Source organism: Chlamydotis macqueenii, chromosome 3, assembly GCF_036417535.1.
Source record: "Chlamydotis macqueenii isolate bChlMac1 chromosome 3, bChlMac1.mat, whole genome shotgun sequence".
Taxonomy (NCBI): Eukaryota; Metazoa; Chordata; class Aves; order Otidiformes; family Otididae; genus Chlamydotis; species Chlamydotis macqueenii.
The window spans coordinates 28,929,671-28,946,303 of record NC_141558.1 but is presented as its reverse complement, the minus strand read 5'-3'; the positions used below and the strand labels follow the sequence as shown (position 1 = coordinate 28,946,303).

The 16,633-nt window shown below is 39.5% G+C and overlaps 1 protein-coding gene across 1 annotated transcript in view; it reads left to right on the top strand.

Moving 5' to 3' along the window:
• Window positions 1–16,633, top strand: part of EYS (EGF-like photoreceptor maintenance factor) — an 827,426-nt gene that overhangs the window by 760,467 nt on the left and 50,326 nt on the right. The window contains exon 41 of the mRNA XM_086745378.1: window positions 4,584–4,756. Within this exon, the coding sequence (XP_086601504.1) occupies window positions 4,584–4,756 (173 nt within the window). The remainder of the gene's footprint in view (window positions 1–4,583; window positions 4,757–16,633) is intronic.

Below are 16,633 nucleotides of genomic sequence, written 5' to 3'. Positions count from 1 at the left end.
TTTAAGCTAGATCAAATCATTTGGAAGTATCGTTCAAATGTGAGCTCCTAGTTAGTCTGTGCTAGAACCAGCATAGCTCTGAGTATAAGCCTACCTCAAAGAAAATTTAAAGAAAAAAATTTTTTCCATGAGTGCACCCAACCAATCTGGGAATATTTTCCCTAGGAGTTTTCAGAACGAATTTAGTTCACAAGTTATTTAGATTTGGTTTAAAGAGAGCCTGTCAGTGGTTGTTTATATAAAGAGAAGCAGTTTAGAAGGTACTTTCAGTGAAAGGAAATGAAATTTAAAGTGAATCACCAGAGCTTGCAGAATAATTCCTGATAGAGGGAAAAAAAGATTCAAAACAGTAAAGCTAACAAAAGCAGTCATATCTAGAGAAGATACCATAATTGAGGAAACCTGGCTGAAAGTACTAAAGCAGCAGGGAAGCTGAATTTATTTTTTGTAGCTGTATAACAGAAGGAAAGATTGGCAGATATATTGTATACTAGAAAAATGCCTGCTGTGCACAAGGAAGAAACCCCTCTTTTATATATTGTCTTTTGATATTTTTTAAGATTATTGATGAGATAAGGTTATCCTTCCAGCTGCAATGAGTTTCTGTGGATTTGGCTATTACACAAAGCTTTCAAAGAAAGATCCCAATCACCTTTACAGTATCTTGGTGTTCTCTAGAAAGATACTTAGCGAGTCTTTGCATGAAACTTAATTTAACTTAAACTGATAATGTATGATAGTGCTATCAGTTTCCAGTAATATAAAACAAAATGGCACTGGGAATAAATAATAGTAACAACTTTAAAAGAAACTTAATTACATCTGCTATTTATCAATTGAAGCTGGGGAAGCTGTTCCTTCCAACTGCCATAGCTTTATCACAGATAATATAGTGAGAGCACTAAAAGAACTTGTGTCGTTAAATATCAAACCCACTGTGACATGTAGCTTTGACATTCTCAGCTTAGCATTGTTATGATTAAAGGGCGATGATTGTGCTTCCTTTCAGGGAAGTACTCTCAGATATGTCTACACAAATGACATTTACAGTGCTTTCAGTGGGAATCACAGAGCTCAGCATTTCCACTTTAGAGATTGAAAAAGCACAGGCACATAAAAAATTACACTAAGCTTTGGAGAACCACAGCACTGTGTTGTACTAGAGTACAAATGATATCCATGAGACATTATACAGAGGGATTATAATTTTTCTTTTAAAAACAGAATTAGTTTAAAAGTCAAAAAGAGTGGATAAATATAGCTGTGACTATTATTACTATTTTACAAGCCAGTCTCCTCTTCATTGTGCAATATTTAAAAAAAAAAAAAAGTTGTCAAAACCTGTATTGGCATCCCAGAGGTGTCAACCTTATACAAAACTTTGATTTCATTAAATCAGGTCACTGAGGTAGTACTGATTCAAGGAGAACAATTTGTATTATTGAATTACCGGTATCGTGTCGTACCAATGCTTCTTGATTATTTTCTCTCCAATCTAATGTCTAGAACAGAGATCAAAGGAATATTTTAACATGGGAAATGGTAACAAAAGGTGTGTCCCTTACCATTTCAGAGAAGGATTATAGGAATGTCAGATAACAGTTCATCTTCCCTTCACTTTTTTCTTCATACATCGTAAGGCTGGTGACATGACATGATGGTGCTCTAGGAGTATTGTTCTTATCTCTTCCACTCCTCTTCTACACGATTTCTATCTCTTCTCACATCTTCTCTCACTGTTTTTGACATTCTTCCTTCATATTATTCCGGATGATTAGTTTTTTTTACTCTATCTATTTCTGGAGTTTGTCAGTACTCCAGTTTAAAATCTGGCTTTTTTTTTTTTATATTTAATATACACCACAGCTGCCTGATTTTCTTCTGATAGCTTCTAAATCTACTTCCATATTAGCGGATACTGTGCTTCAATAGGAGTAGATTTACAGGGCAGATTGATTACTTCTGAGGACCCAACATCCTCATCATTCATGTTTCAGGGGGCTTTAATCACACTAGTCTGACCACATGGACTGAATGCCCATTAGCAGCTGGAGTACCTGAGGTGTGAGACAATCTTCTGGCGCAGGTTCATCTGCCAAAAAAATGAGTTCACGTACTCTTGAGACCATTCCACAACGTGAACCAAGGCATTTCAATTAGGGACAAAAAGGAAGTTTGCTTCAAAACCATGCTCTGGATCTGAACTCAAAAACTAGCATAGACACATAATACATTTCAACAAAACACTCCAAATTTGTTTTTAATTTTACAGCCTCAAAATTCTGATACTTTCCTTGTTTCTTTCACACATTATTCACTTTCTTCAGCTCGTGTACATAATTATCCAATGACCTTTTTTTTTTCTTGGAGCCATTCACAGGTGTACAACATAGGCACAAGATATTACCGTTCTGATTTGCTGTCCTCTTTCATTTGCTTCTTGCATTTATATAGGATAGCAGGATATAATGAAATTCTGAAATCTGCTTGGGAGGAGACAAGTCCCTGGTTGTTCAAGCATTTATGTGCAGCTGGGACTAGTTTGGCAGAGTATAGGTGACCTTGTCTCCTCTTCTTAACCAGGTACAGTGACAGACTGCTTTGAGAGACAATAATAAGTCATTTGGGACTTCATATTTCAGTATACTAATTCATGTGAATTGGCTGTGATTTTTTTTTCTGTGTGGTTAATTGTTATATTTTCAAGGCTTGTATTATTTTGTAGAACATTTTAAAAACTGTTTTCTTTGCCTCATTGGGAATCACTCTTCTTTGCTATTAGGATGTTATGGGATCAATAGTGAAATGTTAAAACATTGTTCATTTTGATAAACTCCTCACAATTTGTTATGAGACCTGTTATTTTTCATCTTCTCCAAAACAGCAAAAGTAAGACTATAAAAAGAAATGGCCAATGTTGACATATACAGCTCAATAGAAGAATGTATGAAAATTGTTTTTTTAAAGGTGAAGACTAAAGTCTGTGTATTTTGGCAGTCAGCAGCAATGATCTGTCTTCTCTTCTGTAAACAAACAGAAATGCATAGAGATCATCACCATCAATTGTACATTTCTGGAAAGAATTCAGTTTATTGTTGCTTTTTTAATTAGCTGAAATGTGTAATGCTGATATTAAAATGGTTGAAAGCAAGCTTCTCAATGCTGCACAAATGAAAGCAATCCGGTATCTCATTTACATTCCTCTCCTGGTGTCTGCAGCATATCTATAAATAGAATAGGCTACACACAAAAATTTATTATTGCAGCTGATAGCAATTTTCTTCTGCAAAGGTGTCTGGAGCCCTTATTCATGAGCTCCATTCTGGTAGACTCTCCAGCTGAGATCCTCGCTTCCCAGAACTGCGGGTGGTCAGTTTAGAAACACACTAATCAACTGCTATCCACAGAGACTGTCACAAGACTTACTTATTTCCCCCTTTAAAAAATACAGGAGTTCTCTCAGCTCCAGATTGCTTTCTCTAATCTGATTGCATGGATATTATAAGCAGTGAACAGATTTTTAGAAATCACATATATTTGACATTTTATCACTAAATATCCTAATGATTATGCTATCATCTGGAAAAACATAATGGCTGTGGTTTGATACAGCTGGCATCATCTTCTGCAGTCACACGTGGGCACATGTGCACATGTGACCTTATCAAGTATAAGACAGACATGTTTCTCTTCAACAGCCAGGATGTGTAGTAATCACATGAACTGACCTATCTAACTGTCATCTAGTTTCAGTCATAAAACAATGGGGAAATCATATAAGACCTTTAATGAAATAATAATTATAATAAGTGATAGATGGGAATGTCTTACACTCCTGCTTTCCCTATTTGATTTTTATTTTCCTACCATATCTGCCATTGTGCTATCTTTCTATACTAAAAAAAAATAATTCATACAAACGGAATGTTCATGTTTCTAAATGTTTGGTTTTGTCACCCCTCAAGACTGACTACAACTTATTTTTTTCTCTCTCCTGTTCTAATATTCTTTCTATGACTGAGAACATAATATATATGAAAGTAGGGATACTAGCTGTTTATTCTGGTTTGATTCCAATATAGTCACTACTGTAAGTATTCATATTTCAGTTTTCGTTTACATCCTACTGTGTTGTCACAAGCTGTATGTAATACCTGAAAGTACAAATTATGTTTCCATTTGCAAAGAAAACTAGTAGTTTTACATTTTTGTTTTCTCCTTTCCTCTTTTCAAATGTAATAGAAGAGCTGTTTTTCTGTAGCAGTTATTTCAGCTGTGTTTTGAAAGCAGCATCACAAATAACTAGTGAGATATTAGAAAAGTCACATATCTTACTATGAAAGGAAAGATAAATTAATATGCAAAATTAAACCCAAAAGAACCTGTCAACTCAAGTCACCCATAAAGAATTCTGGCATCTTTAAAGCCAGGTACACAAGAAAAAAAAAAAGTTAAGAGAGTAAATATTACAACCATAAGTCAAGTGTCACTGATTTTCTGTGAGTGTAAAACGCATCCTGTTTTTCAAAGTGCATTTTGGTACTTACACATATTTTTTTTTTGTTTTAATTTAAATTTGTCAGTGATGCAGAAAATTGGTTTTGTGAATGCCCTAAACTCTACTCTGGAAAACTCTGCCAGTTTGCAATTTGTGATGAAAACCCATGTGGAAATGGTGCTACATGTTTTCCAAAGTCCAAGCAAGATGCTGTTTGCCTTTGTCCATACGGAAGATCTGGCATCCTCTGCAGTGATGGTAAGAACCATATTCTTCATGCATTGGTCATGTTTTCTATCATTCATAGAAGTTTTGGTAAGAAACAAGTAAAATGTTTTGAAGGCAAAACACTGAAAGTGACCACCTCCCCATCTACAAACACAGCCCAAAATCCAGTCACAAGTAAAGAATGTCTGAGCTGAGCACCCTCCCCGCGTGTTGTTTCGTAAAAGTATCAGCCAAAGAAAGTGTCGTAGTTCAGCCCCAATCAGGACCAGACTATGCAGTCTCTCTCTCACTCCCCCCACCCTCTGAGAGAATAGGAGGAGATGATATAAGAAAAACGGCTCAAGGTTTGAGATAAGGTCAGTGAGAAATCCTTAAAGTTACCGTCACGGGCAAAACAGACTCGACTTGGGGAAAACTATTCATTTATTTCTAAAATTAGCAGGAGAATGAGACAGGGAACAAGATAACCTCCCCCCACCCCTCCCTCTTCCCGGGCTTAACATTATCTCTACCAACTTCCCCTCCCGAGCGGCACGGGGGCGGGGGGGAAAGGGAATGGGGGTCGCGGTCAGTTCATCACGCGTTGTTTTACGCTGCTGTATCATCGTCGGGGGAAGAACTCCTCACATTCCTCCTCTGCTCCAGCGTGGGGTCCCTCCCACGGGGCACAGTCCTTCGTGAAACTGCTCTGGCGTGGGTCATCTCTTCCACGGGGTGCAGTCCCTCTAGAACAGCTGTCCCAGTGGGCCCTCCACAAGCCACAGCCTCCTTCAGGCCTCCACCTGCTCCGGCATGGGGTCCTCCACGGGCTGCAGGTGGATCTCTGCCCCTCCGTGGACCTCCATGGGCTGCAGGGGGACAACCTGCTCCACCATGGTCTTCACCATGAGTTGCAGAGGAACCTTGGCCAGGAGCAGTGTTACTCCTCCCCCTCCTTCTTCACTGACCTTGGCGTCTGCAGCCGTTCCTCACAACAGGCTGGCAGACGCCTCTCAGGATCCTTTTTACATCTTATTCACTTCTCATCTCCTTTCCACTTCTTGCAGCCAGGCTGGGCCGAGTTGGGCCCAGTCGGCTGCCCGGCGGGAGGCCAGAGGGTGAGGCCTGCAAGGCCCATGAGGCTTGCGCCTCCCCCTCTCTGCCCCCCACTCAGCTGCTTCACATCTTCTCTCTTTTTTTCTTTTTTTTTTTCCTGTTTTCCCCTACTTAAATATGTTATCGCAGAGGCCTTATCACAGGACATTCTGCTACCAATTGGCTCAGCCTTGGCCAGCAGTGGGTCCACCCTAGGCCTGGCCGAGTCCACTGAACAAAGGGGAGCGACTTCTAGCAGTTTCCTACAGAAGCTACCACCGTAGGCCCCCCCTCACTAACAAAACCAGAACAGAAAGGAAGACAGAGACATCAAAGAAGCTGAGAGTAGACAAACTGGGAAATACCTGGAAGTGTCTGTTGTTTTAGTAATTTACCCAGAGAAAAGCTGAGACATAGATTTGACTGAGAGATCCTTTGGAGAAATTAATTTCTTCTCTAATTTGATTTTTCCTCTACTTAGGGAAGCATTATTTTGTATATTTTGTAAATAAAAGGAGGGTATAAACAATACTTTCTAGATGGTAAAAATACCACCAGATGCTAACATTTAATTAATTTCTCAGGTGAAAAAGAGGAACAAATTAAAATTTACCAAGTGCTTTGCTATGAAACAGGAGACAGAATGAAGATAAATTAATAAGTAAATAGGTCATTTTGACTAATATTATCAAATGAAGGGCTTTTATTCCTCAAGCATTAACTGTAGCAATTGTTCTAGGTCAGAAATTCCTGTGTGTGAACATCTAAGGTATTCTTTTCCCCTAACACTCAATGTAGCAAGAAGTCAAGATTGAAAAATTTGCATATAGAAAATAATAACTGGTTCTGAGGTGATTCAACAGTGCATATTAAGTGCCTTTTAAAATAAATATTAAGTAATGTTCAGGTCTGATCAAAGTCTACATTGTCTTTTTCTTAATATCATATACATCTAATTGTCATTTAAAATTTTAATTTCTGAAATTTTCAGTAGATGAACATTTATTTTTTATCCTTGTTTTCATCTAATCCTGATAATTGATAGCCAGTAACAAATATGTAGGCAAGTGTATGAAACATGCATCATATTTTCTTGGTAATCTTTCTTAACTTGCAGTAGCACAAGACATTGGGGCTTCATGTGCTGGGGTTGGTATCTGGGTTAGCCCTTGATAGATTTCTTTTCTTCCATGTACTTCTCTAATTGGTCTTTGAGCCCTTGTAAACTTGATATACAACATCCTGTGGCATAGAGCTCCAGAGTTTAAGTATATACTTTGCACAGAAGTATTTCCATTTATTTGCTTACATGCACCAGTTGCTAATGACACTAATGCCTCACGCTTCTGTGTTGGAATGGATGTTTCAGAGTTGTTTCATGTTTTAGGAATGTTTCCCTCTTCACCTGCTCCATGCCTCTCCTGATTTTTTAATATCCTGGTTATAACCCTCTCAAAACTATTTCTCAATAGTCCAAGTTGAATGATTTTTGGGACACGAGCCATGCTGTATCTTTAGTCATCAGGCTGCCTTTCTTTGCTCCTTCTCAGTTCCACTGCATCCTCTTTAAAATGAGGGTACTGAGCTGACTGCAATATTCAAGGTGTGATAATGCCACTGCATTATACAGTGGTGTTTGACATTTTTCTGTACTCTCTGTCCTTTTCTTAACTATTTCTTACATTCTATTTCCTTTTATGAGTACACTGACATTTTTATGAAACTGCTTATTAAAATTCCTAACACCTCTTTCTTTGAACGTTGATGGTGAGTTCAGAGCCCGCCATTCTGCATCTAAGGCTAGGACTGTTTCTGTAACCTACCTCAATTTACATCTGTCAACACAGAGTACCATCTAAAGTTTTTTCTCTGTAGTCGTTCAATGAGGCTTTTCTGCAGTTCTTTGTTGTTAGCTGTCTCTAAATTGACAGTCTTATTAAAAATTGAGAGAGTCAAAATTGAGAGAAAGTACATAAATTTGTTAGTTTGATTAGACTACGGAGCTAAAGGCTTTGAAAGCACAGAAAGAATGAAGTTTTATTGAGTGAAAGGGAAAAACTGTCTGGATCATAACTGTAAGCAAGCATAATGGGGAAGAACACCCAGCTTCATAGGACAGAGTATAAATCTAGGGTCAATAAGCCCACAATATAAAAATTATTGAAGTATTTAAAATTATTTTATTGAATTGTGTCTTAAGAGTTTCAAGAGAAATAAACTGAGCACAGACAAAAGTCTGCTTAAACTGGACTTTGCATTGAATTTTAAAATGAGATGCAAAAGGCCTTTTTATCACATACATTAAAACTGAACAAAGAGGGGAGAAACAGAGTCACAATGCAGGGAAGGCTGGGTGCAGGCTTAGGGATAGCCCTAGCACTATCAAACCCATACACTTGATGCAGTATTTGAAGATAATGATAGATTACCTAATTACAATGTAAATTGTATTAGAAACAGAAGACAAATTTAATTGTTTACTAAAAGAAAATGAGTGGCCTAGATAATAAATTTATTAAAAATAAATGGTCCATAAAATTTAAAGTCTAGACACACACACTTTTAACAAATCATCTCCCGTTTAAGATATACAATAATATTGTCTCTAGTATTAATATCAGTAACAAAGTGCGTGCTACTTTGTGTCTGAAACACTGAAAAAAATCTTGTTTCTCCTAAATGCTTATCAAATAATTGTTGGTCTTCATCAAAAAGAAATGTGTAAGATGTTACAGTGATTATTTGATAAAATGAATATAGCAAATGTACCAAATAGAACTGCAGATTTCGTGCCAGCATTGCTGCTCCTACCAATAGGAGGTACCAATTCACAAAAGACAAAGTAAGGAAAAATACAGATGTGGACAGAGCCACAAATAAGCCCACTGCTACTGGTCTTGCCCATATCAAAGCTCCAGTTGCCAGCTGTTAAGAGCTGGAAGTCACACTAATCACACCATCAATCTCTACAAATATGTAAAAAGAAGTGATAGTAGAACTATTGTCACTATTTAATGGGAAAAAAAAAAAAAAAAACAAAACACAAACCAAAATGCTTGGTATGACAAGTTTAAAATATGTAATTTTATGGGGAATGCACAAGATTCTAGAAGTACAGGGCTACCATAAATATGAGAAATGAGGCAAAATTTTAAGGACAGACGGTAAATTCTGTTGAACTAATCTATATAAATATGGAAAACCAGACAAGCTCCAGGGACTAACAAGGACTTTTCTTCCATTTCTGAAGCAGATGGAGCATACTGCAATCTAAGCAGGCTGGGAACAATTGCTCTGAGTTTGTCTTAGTTATGTTATGCTTGTTTCAGACATCAAGAAAAGCTTCCTAAAAGCACGTCCATTTTTCCAAATATATGTAATAAAATGCATTATCTCTCACTACACATCTTTCCTTGCTTTTATCACTAGATGACCATGGTATTATTACTACCAGTTAACGATTATATATCGAAATCTCTCTCAAGAAGCTATATAGTTAAAGTATAATGGGCCAATGGGAACAGGGGATGATAATATAAGTTAGAAGAGAAGATAGGTTGCACTGATCAGGTGAAGGACAAAGCCAGACAAGCCTGCTGACCTGCAAACTATTTACATGTGATTGGCCCTCTTTGTCCCTGTATCCCACTCTTTTTCCACACTTATTCCACCCCAAATGACTTAATTCTCTCCTCTCCACCTTTGGTTCCTCCCTTAAACATCCCATAAATCCTGTGCTATTCCAAAATGGTCTTCACCTGCATCCCATAATGTGTCCCATACCCCATGGCCATTACACCCCTCTGTCCAAAAGGTGCTCCAGCCAAACACTAGGGCTGAGAGTCTCCTGGGACAGTCCTGAAAGAGACCCAGACAGAGTGTCCCTTTATCTGAATCCTTAATTTGAGTTCCTGCCTGCCTTTGTGCTCTGTGCTCCTCTGGGCTTGTGGAGACGGACTTGTGCTTGGCTGATGGCTTCTGGGATAGGCCTGGGATTAACTGGGGCAGGGTATTAATTGAGTTCCTCCACTTACCATTGTCCCTCTGTGCTACTTTGTGGGTGTGCAGGTGAGCATTTATCGTGTAACCAAACACTGTTGATTTGAGGAGTTGAATGCCCCCATGACTTTTAACTCAGGAGGGTGGAGTTGCCTGAAACAAGAATTTAGTCACTACTAAAATAGAAAACAGGAAATATTTAGCAATGCACAGCATCAATATGCAACAATTTGGACCAGAGACTATGTCTATATGGGCATCTTGTCTCAATCTCCCACGTGAGTTGGGTATTTTAAGCTGTACAAAGAGGGATCGATAACATTTAAACTGAGTCCAGTTATTGAGCTCTGGGTTTTTAGTGGTTTTGTATGAAAGCAGCCAACATTCAAGCCCTAGTCTGATAAAGTTCCTTTCACATGTAATTTAGTAAAAAGTTGCTTGTGTTGTTTTTCTTGCAGATTGTAAATCTCTTCCAGTATTTATGATCACTCTGATAAATGAAAGTGTTCACAAATAGCACCATTTCAGATCAAATGAATGCACGCTCTCTAACAATGCTATGAGCATTTTTTTTTCTGTAAAATGCTTTTTAGAATACTTACTACATATTTGATTTTTCTACTTTTAAAAGTTGGTCAGGAAGACATATCAGCAACTCATTCTAGATGCAGGCGAGGATTAGGTTAGCACTAGAACTGCCTGTCATTCAGAGAGATTTGTCATTTCATAGCATCTAAGACTTAAGTGAAAATCTGTGGTGCTTGCTCAATCCAAAGAGAAAGCTTGAGCTCAGACAGTTAGAGACATGTCCATATCACCACACTTCAAATAGTTTTAATGAGCCCAAACTAATAAAAATACGATTGTTATATCTCACCAAAATAAGCTGTGTTTAGGACACTGTTCTTGTACCTCAAAAATAAACCAAACACTAAACCCCCATTGCAACTATCTCTGTAATCAGCTTTTATTTCTTTTTTCTATTTTTTTTTTTAGGACTTTCATCTAAGTACAGACTAGGGGCATTCCCTTGTCAGTACAGGAACTGATATGGTCTGTAAAATGTAAGGCCAGGAATTTTGATATCTAAGATGCAGACACTTTAAAGAGGAAATATCAGGATATCATTGTACTACAGAGTTGTGATGACCTCATAAATGTGAGTGAAGCAGAAATGGTTCATTCACCAGGAACGGACATTAACAACTGGACTTCTAAACACTTGATGTTGTTGTTAATTATATGTTACACAAGAAACTAGGCCCTTCTGGGTAGCTGTTCAGAATAATATGAAGCATTTTGTTAAGCCAGGAATCAAGAGCAAGCACTTTGTAAGCACAAAGGTAAATTTAAAAGAAGGCTTTCAAAGGAATGGCCATTGCTAAGAGAAGTAATTGTGTCATTCAGTGGTTTAGACCAAGCTTCAGTGTTTATCTTATTTCACTATATTTTTCACATATGTACATATGGAACAATATGAAATGGAGTCCTAACTGTGACATTGTATTTAATAAACACACACCAAAAAGAATCATCCACAGCATGCATTCACAGCAATCTGTAAGTATATTCTTTGAAACACTTCTGAGAAACATTTATGGTCATGCTTCACAGTCCAAAGGATTCCAGCAGGTTTTATGTAGGATGTATTCCCCCCATGTATAAAATTCATTTCAAAGTGCTGAAGTGGGAATAGTCACTTGCTCGAAGCTCTTTAGAGTGAAAATCAGTCTGCAAGCAAATTGCTTCTGTGCAGTTATGTCTGGCACACAATGTCACCTTCAGAGTTGTTTGGGTCTGCAGACTATATCGTGCAGTTCAGTGACAGCAGATGCCCAAAGGGCATTTCCTCAGATAAAAAAAAAACTGCATTGTAAGGTTTCTGGTCAGCGGTAAGAGACTTTGGGGAATGCTGATCAGGGTTGCTCTTCTTCCTATTAAAAAAAAAATATTTTCTCGGTCATTTGCTATTACCTGGGCCTTAATTTCCCCCTCCCCTCCAGTGTGAGGAATCTCATAAAAATTGTACAAAACACACACAGGCACACTCACTTGCACACAAATAATATGAAAGTCACTGCTGTATTGCTAGTTTTTTATTATTTCAGATCTCAGCTTCTGTCCTGGTTTTGGCAGGGATGGAGTTAATTTTTCCTCTCAGTAGCTGGTGTATTTTGGATTTCGTGTATGAAGAATGTTGATAAACACCCTGATGATATGAGTTGTTGTGAATGAGACCAAGGACACCGTCCTGCTTTCCAAGTCTCGCTAATTTGCAGATGCAGGAAGCTGGGAGAAAGACAGACAGAATAATTGACCCAAACTGGCCAAAGAGAGTATTCCATGCCATAAATGTCATGCTCAGTATATAAGTGGGGGCAGGCCAGGGCAGGTGTCTGCCTTCCTGACATCCATCCTTTTCCCTCGTTTTGCTGGCATTGTTCCCTCTACCTTGCTGGCTCCCTTTGCTTGCCGGTTGGTTTTGTTTCCGTGATCGCTGCTCGGGACGGGCTGTTTTGGTCATTGGGACATCAGGTGGTGAGAAAACATACATTGTTCACTTTGTATATTTTAATATCCTTATATTCTGTTATTATTGTAGTTTTCCTGTGTTATTTTACTACATTGTCTTCATGTCAACCCACGAGTTCTCCTTCCTTCCCAATTCTCTCCCCCATCCCACTGGGGAGGGGGAGGGTGAGCGAGAAACTGTGTGGTAATTCAAGCTAAACCATCACAGCTTCCAAGTCAGAAGTACAAGTTACTAGTCTGTTCCTAGTCCAGGCGAACACCTGACGAGCAGCACAGAGGGATTCCAGCCTCTCCAGTCAGCAAGTCAGCTTTTAAGGGTCCAACTTAAATGCCTCTGTGCAAACCCACGTAGCATGGGGAATACACAAGAGGCATTAGAAATGTGCACATACCTGCAGGGCTATGACTTTATTGATATCATGGAGACATGGTAGGATGGCTCCTATGGCTGAACTGTTGGAATGGAGGAATACAGGCTCTTTAGGAAGGACAGGCAGGGGAGATGAGGAGGGAGTGTTGCCCTCTATGTCAACTACCAGCTGGAGTGCATGGAGCTCTGCCTGGGGATGGAAGAGGAGCTGACCAAGAGGTTATGGGTCAGGATTAAAGGGAGGGCAGGGACAGGCAACATTATAGTGAGGGTCTGCTACAGGCCGCTTCACCAGGAAGACTGAGCAGATGAGGCCTTCTATAGACAGACAGGAGCAGCCTCATGATCACAAGCCCTGGTCATCATGGGGGACTTCAGCCACCCCAATGTCTGTTGGAGGGCACAAGCAATCCAGGAGGTTCCTGGAATCTGTGGAATGTAACTTCCTTCTCCAAGTGACAGAGGAGCCAACAAGGAGAGGTGCTATGTTGGACCTTGTTCTCACCAGCAAGGAGAGGCTGGTGGGAAATGTGGAGCTCAAGGACACCCTTGGCTGCAGGGACTGTGAGATGGTGGAGTTCAAGATTCTTAGGCCAGTGAGGAGGGCGCACAGCAAGCTCACTACCCTGGATTTCAGGAGAGCAGACTTTGGCCTCTTCAGGGATCTGCTTGGCAGAGTACCATGGGATAAAGCCCTGGAGGGAAGAGGGGCCCAGGAAAGCTAGTTAATATTCGAGGATCACCTCCTCCGAGCTCAGGAGTGATGTATCCCAACAAAGAGGAGGTTGGGCAAAAACATCAGACGATCTGCATGGAGGAACAAGGAGCTCCTGTACCAACTCAAACACATAAGGGAAGCCTACAGAGGGTGGAAACAAGGGCAGGTAGTGTGGGAGAAATACAGAGAAATTGTACAAGCAGCCAGGGATGAGGTTAAGAAAGCCGAAGCCCTGATAAAATTGAATCTGGCCAGGGACATCACGGGCAATAAGAAAAGCTTTTATAGGTACACTGGGGATAAAAGCAAGATGATGGAAAATCTGAGCTATCTCTGGAAGGAAACAGAAGACCTGGTTACCCAAGACATAGAGAAGGCTGAGCTACTTGATGATCTTTTTGCCTCAGTCTTCACAGGTAAGTGCTCTAGCCACACTGCCCAAAAGCAGAAGGGAAAGACAAGGACTGAGAGAATAATGAACTGCCCGCTGTAGGAGAAAATCGTGTTTGAGACATTCCAAGGAGGTGCACAAGTCTATGGGACCTGATGAGATGTGTTTGCGTGTCCTGAGGGAACTGGCAGAGGAAGTTGCTAAGCCACTATCCATCATATTTGAGAAGTTGTGCCAGTCCGGAGGGATGCCCACTGAATGGAAAATGAGAAACATAACGCCCATTCTTAAAAAGGGAAAAAAAGAAGACCTGAGGAACTACAGGCCAGTCACCTCTATGTCTGGCAAGATCATGGAGCAGATCCTCCTGGAAACTATGCTAAGGCACATGGAAAATAAGGAGCTGATTGGTGACAGCCAACATGGCTTCACTAAGGCCCAATTGGGCCTGACAAATTCGGTGGTCTTCTACAGTGCTGTTACAGCATTGGTAGATAAAGGGAAGAGCAACTGATATCGTCTACCTGGACTTGTGCAAAGCATTTGACACTGTCCCACACACATCCTTGTCTCTAAACTGGAGAGACATGGATTTGACAGATGGACCGCTTGATGGGTAAGGAAATGGCTGGATGGTCACACTCAGAGCAACCTCGTCTAGTGGAAGATGTCCCTGCTCCTTGCAGGGGGGTTGGACTAGATGACCTTTAAAGGTCCCTTCCAACCCAAACCATTCTATGATTCTGTGATTACAGAAATAAGCTAAGCTAATAGGGCTCATATGACCCATGACTACTGATACCACAAGACAAGCAAAAAGAATACCTAAGTATTTACTGAGGATGGGGATGAGAAGGCATACACCTGAATTACCCATTGCGTGGATCACTAACTCCTCATACAATAATCTTCCAGACGTGAAGAGTCTTCTACTGCAGCCTTGAACTCTCAGCTGGCACTGCACCACCCTGCAGCTCCAGCATCCCTTTTCTTTTCCTCCTGGCACTTTCCAAAGTTTTCATTGAAGAAAATCAGTTAAAGAAAATAACTTTAATACAGAGCTATGAAAACATGTCTACTAAATGCCACCTTAGCTCCCTCATCTTGCCTCTCCTTCCCAAATTATGCTACGTATATTACATGTCCGTACAGCAGGCCTTCCACCTCATTTCCATGATTCGTCCCTGGGTAGCTCCCTGTCCTCTCCATCTTGCTGTGTCTTTCCAGGCACAAAGGATAGGGGAGTTGCAGCAGCAAGTTCTTCTCCCTTCACCAGTCAGCCTGCAATCCCTGATCTAATACTTTCTAATATACTGCAATGCACAGAGAGAGGTTCCTACCAGAACCTTGTGCAAGAGGTCTGCATGCAAATCTGCATTTAAAAATGGTGATTGTAAATATATAGGAATTTATAGAAATGCACTTGTAGTTTTCTTAAAATAGCTTTGCTAAGCGAGCTGCTTCTATCAGGAGCAGACATCTAACCTTCTTGCTGCTTCATTAGAAATATGACGAGTAAAAGAAGCTGCTTTTAAAATAATTTTTCTAAACTCAGCTAAGAAAACATTTTGCACTCAGTTCATTAGTATTTCTGTCCTTAAGAGCAAGTTTTGGTTTATTAAGAGCTATACTGCAAACCAATAAAGAAACAGTGGGTGCAGAATTTTGTGATGACAAAGGGTGTTTTTCTGAAGAATTTTGTACAGCTTGAAAGACTGGAAAATACAATATTTGGTAGTAATTTCCATTCCTTTTTCAATATTGCCTTTGCAAATACATGAGCTGGTATTTGGGAGAACTGAATAATACTCATCCTACAGTGTATACAGCTGCTGATCCTGGAGCCAGACACTGAGTTGATAACTATTCACAGTTAGTCAGTGATAATATAAAAAATTGTATTATCTGATTGTAATTCTGTAGCCTGAAGTCTTCATCTCTTTCTGTCCCATTCATCTGTCTTGTTTTTTGCCATGTTTTGTAAAGCTGTGGTTCAAGATGTATTGTCAGCGAACACCTGAAAGGAATATTAATTTTATCTCATAACAGAAAATTCAGAGATAATGAAACCATTATTCTCTTTCTTCTTTGTTGCTTTATTCTCCCCTCTTTGTTAAGATTTTTTTCAAACTATAGTTGCTTATTTTTTACCTCCCACTTTTATGCTTACCTCTGATAAGATGTACAATGTTAGGGAAATAGGTACCCAACCATATTAATATATTTATATAATAGGATAATTTGTCATTATTTTTTTGTGAGGCAATGGAACATATCATACCTTATTACTTGTTCAGTACTGGGAATGCACAAGAGAACGATGATGAATGGCATAGGACTGACAGAGAGACACAGGACAAGATCAAGGACAAAAAGTTGATAAAAGGCTTTAGTACTCTGTCAGAGCAGTGTGTGTTTTAGCCACAGAGTTAATGTGGAGTGTGTTTTTGCACGGTTCATTAACAGAGCCATTGGGACACTTCCGTGTTCTTTACCACTTCAGATTGTACATTGCAAGAGCAAGTGTGGAAATCAGCTTGGATGGTTCAAGCTAGATATTGGTTTAGCTAGAAAAAAAAGTTTTTGACTCAGGATTAATTAACATTTCTAAATACATTTTCCTCTCCAGAGACCAGCGTAACGAGAACTATTTACAAACATTTACTGCATGTAGCTGCCTGCTAAGGATAGGGGCAGTTAATTAGATACTGCATCTGACTTTTGCTAGGTGTGAGAAACTGTTTCAAGACTATGGAGAAAACTGTGAAGAAGTAAACTCAAAATAAGGTATAATGGTTTTCATAAAATGTGCCTGTGGGGCTC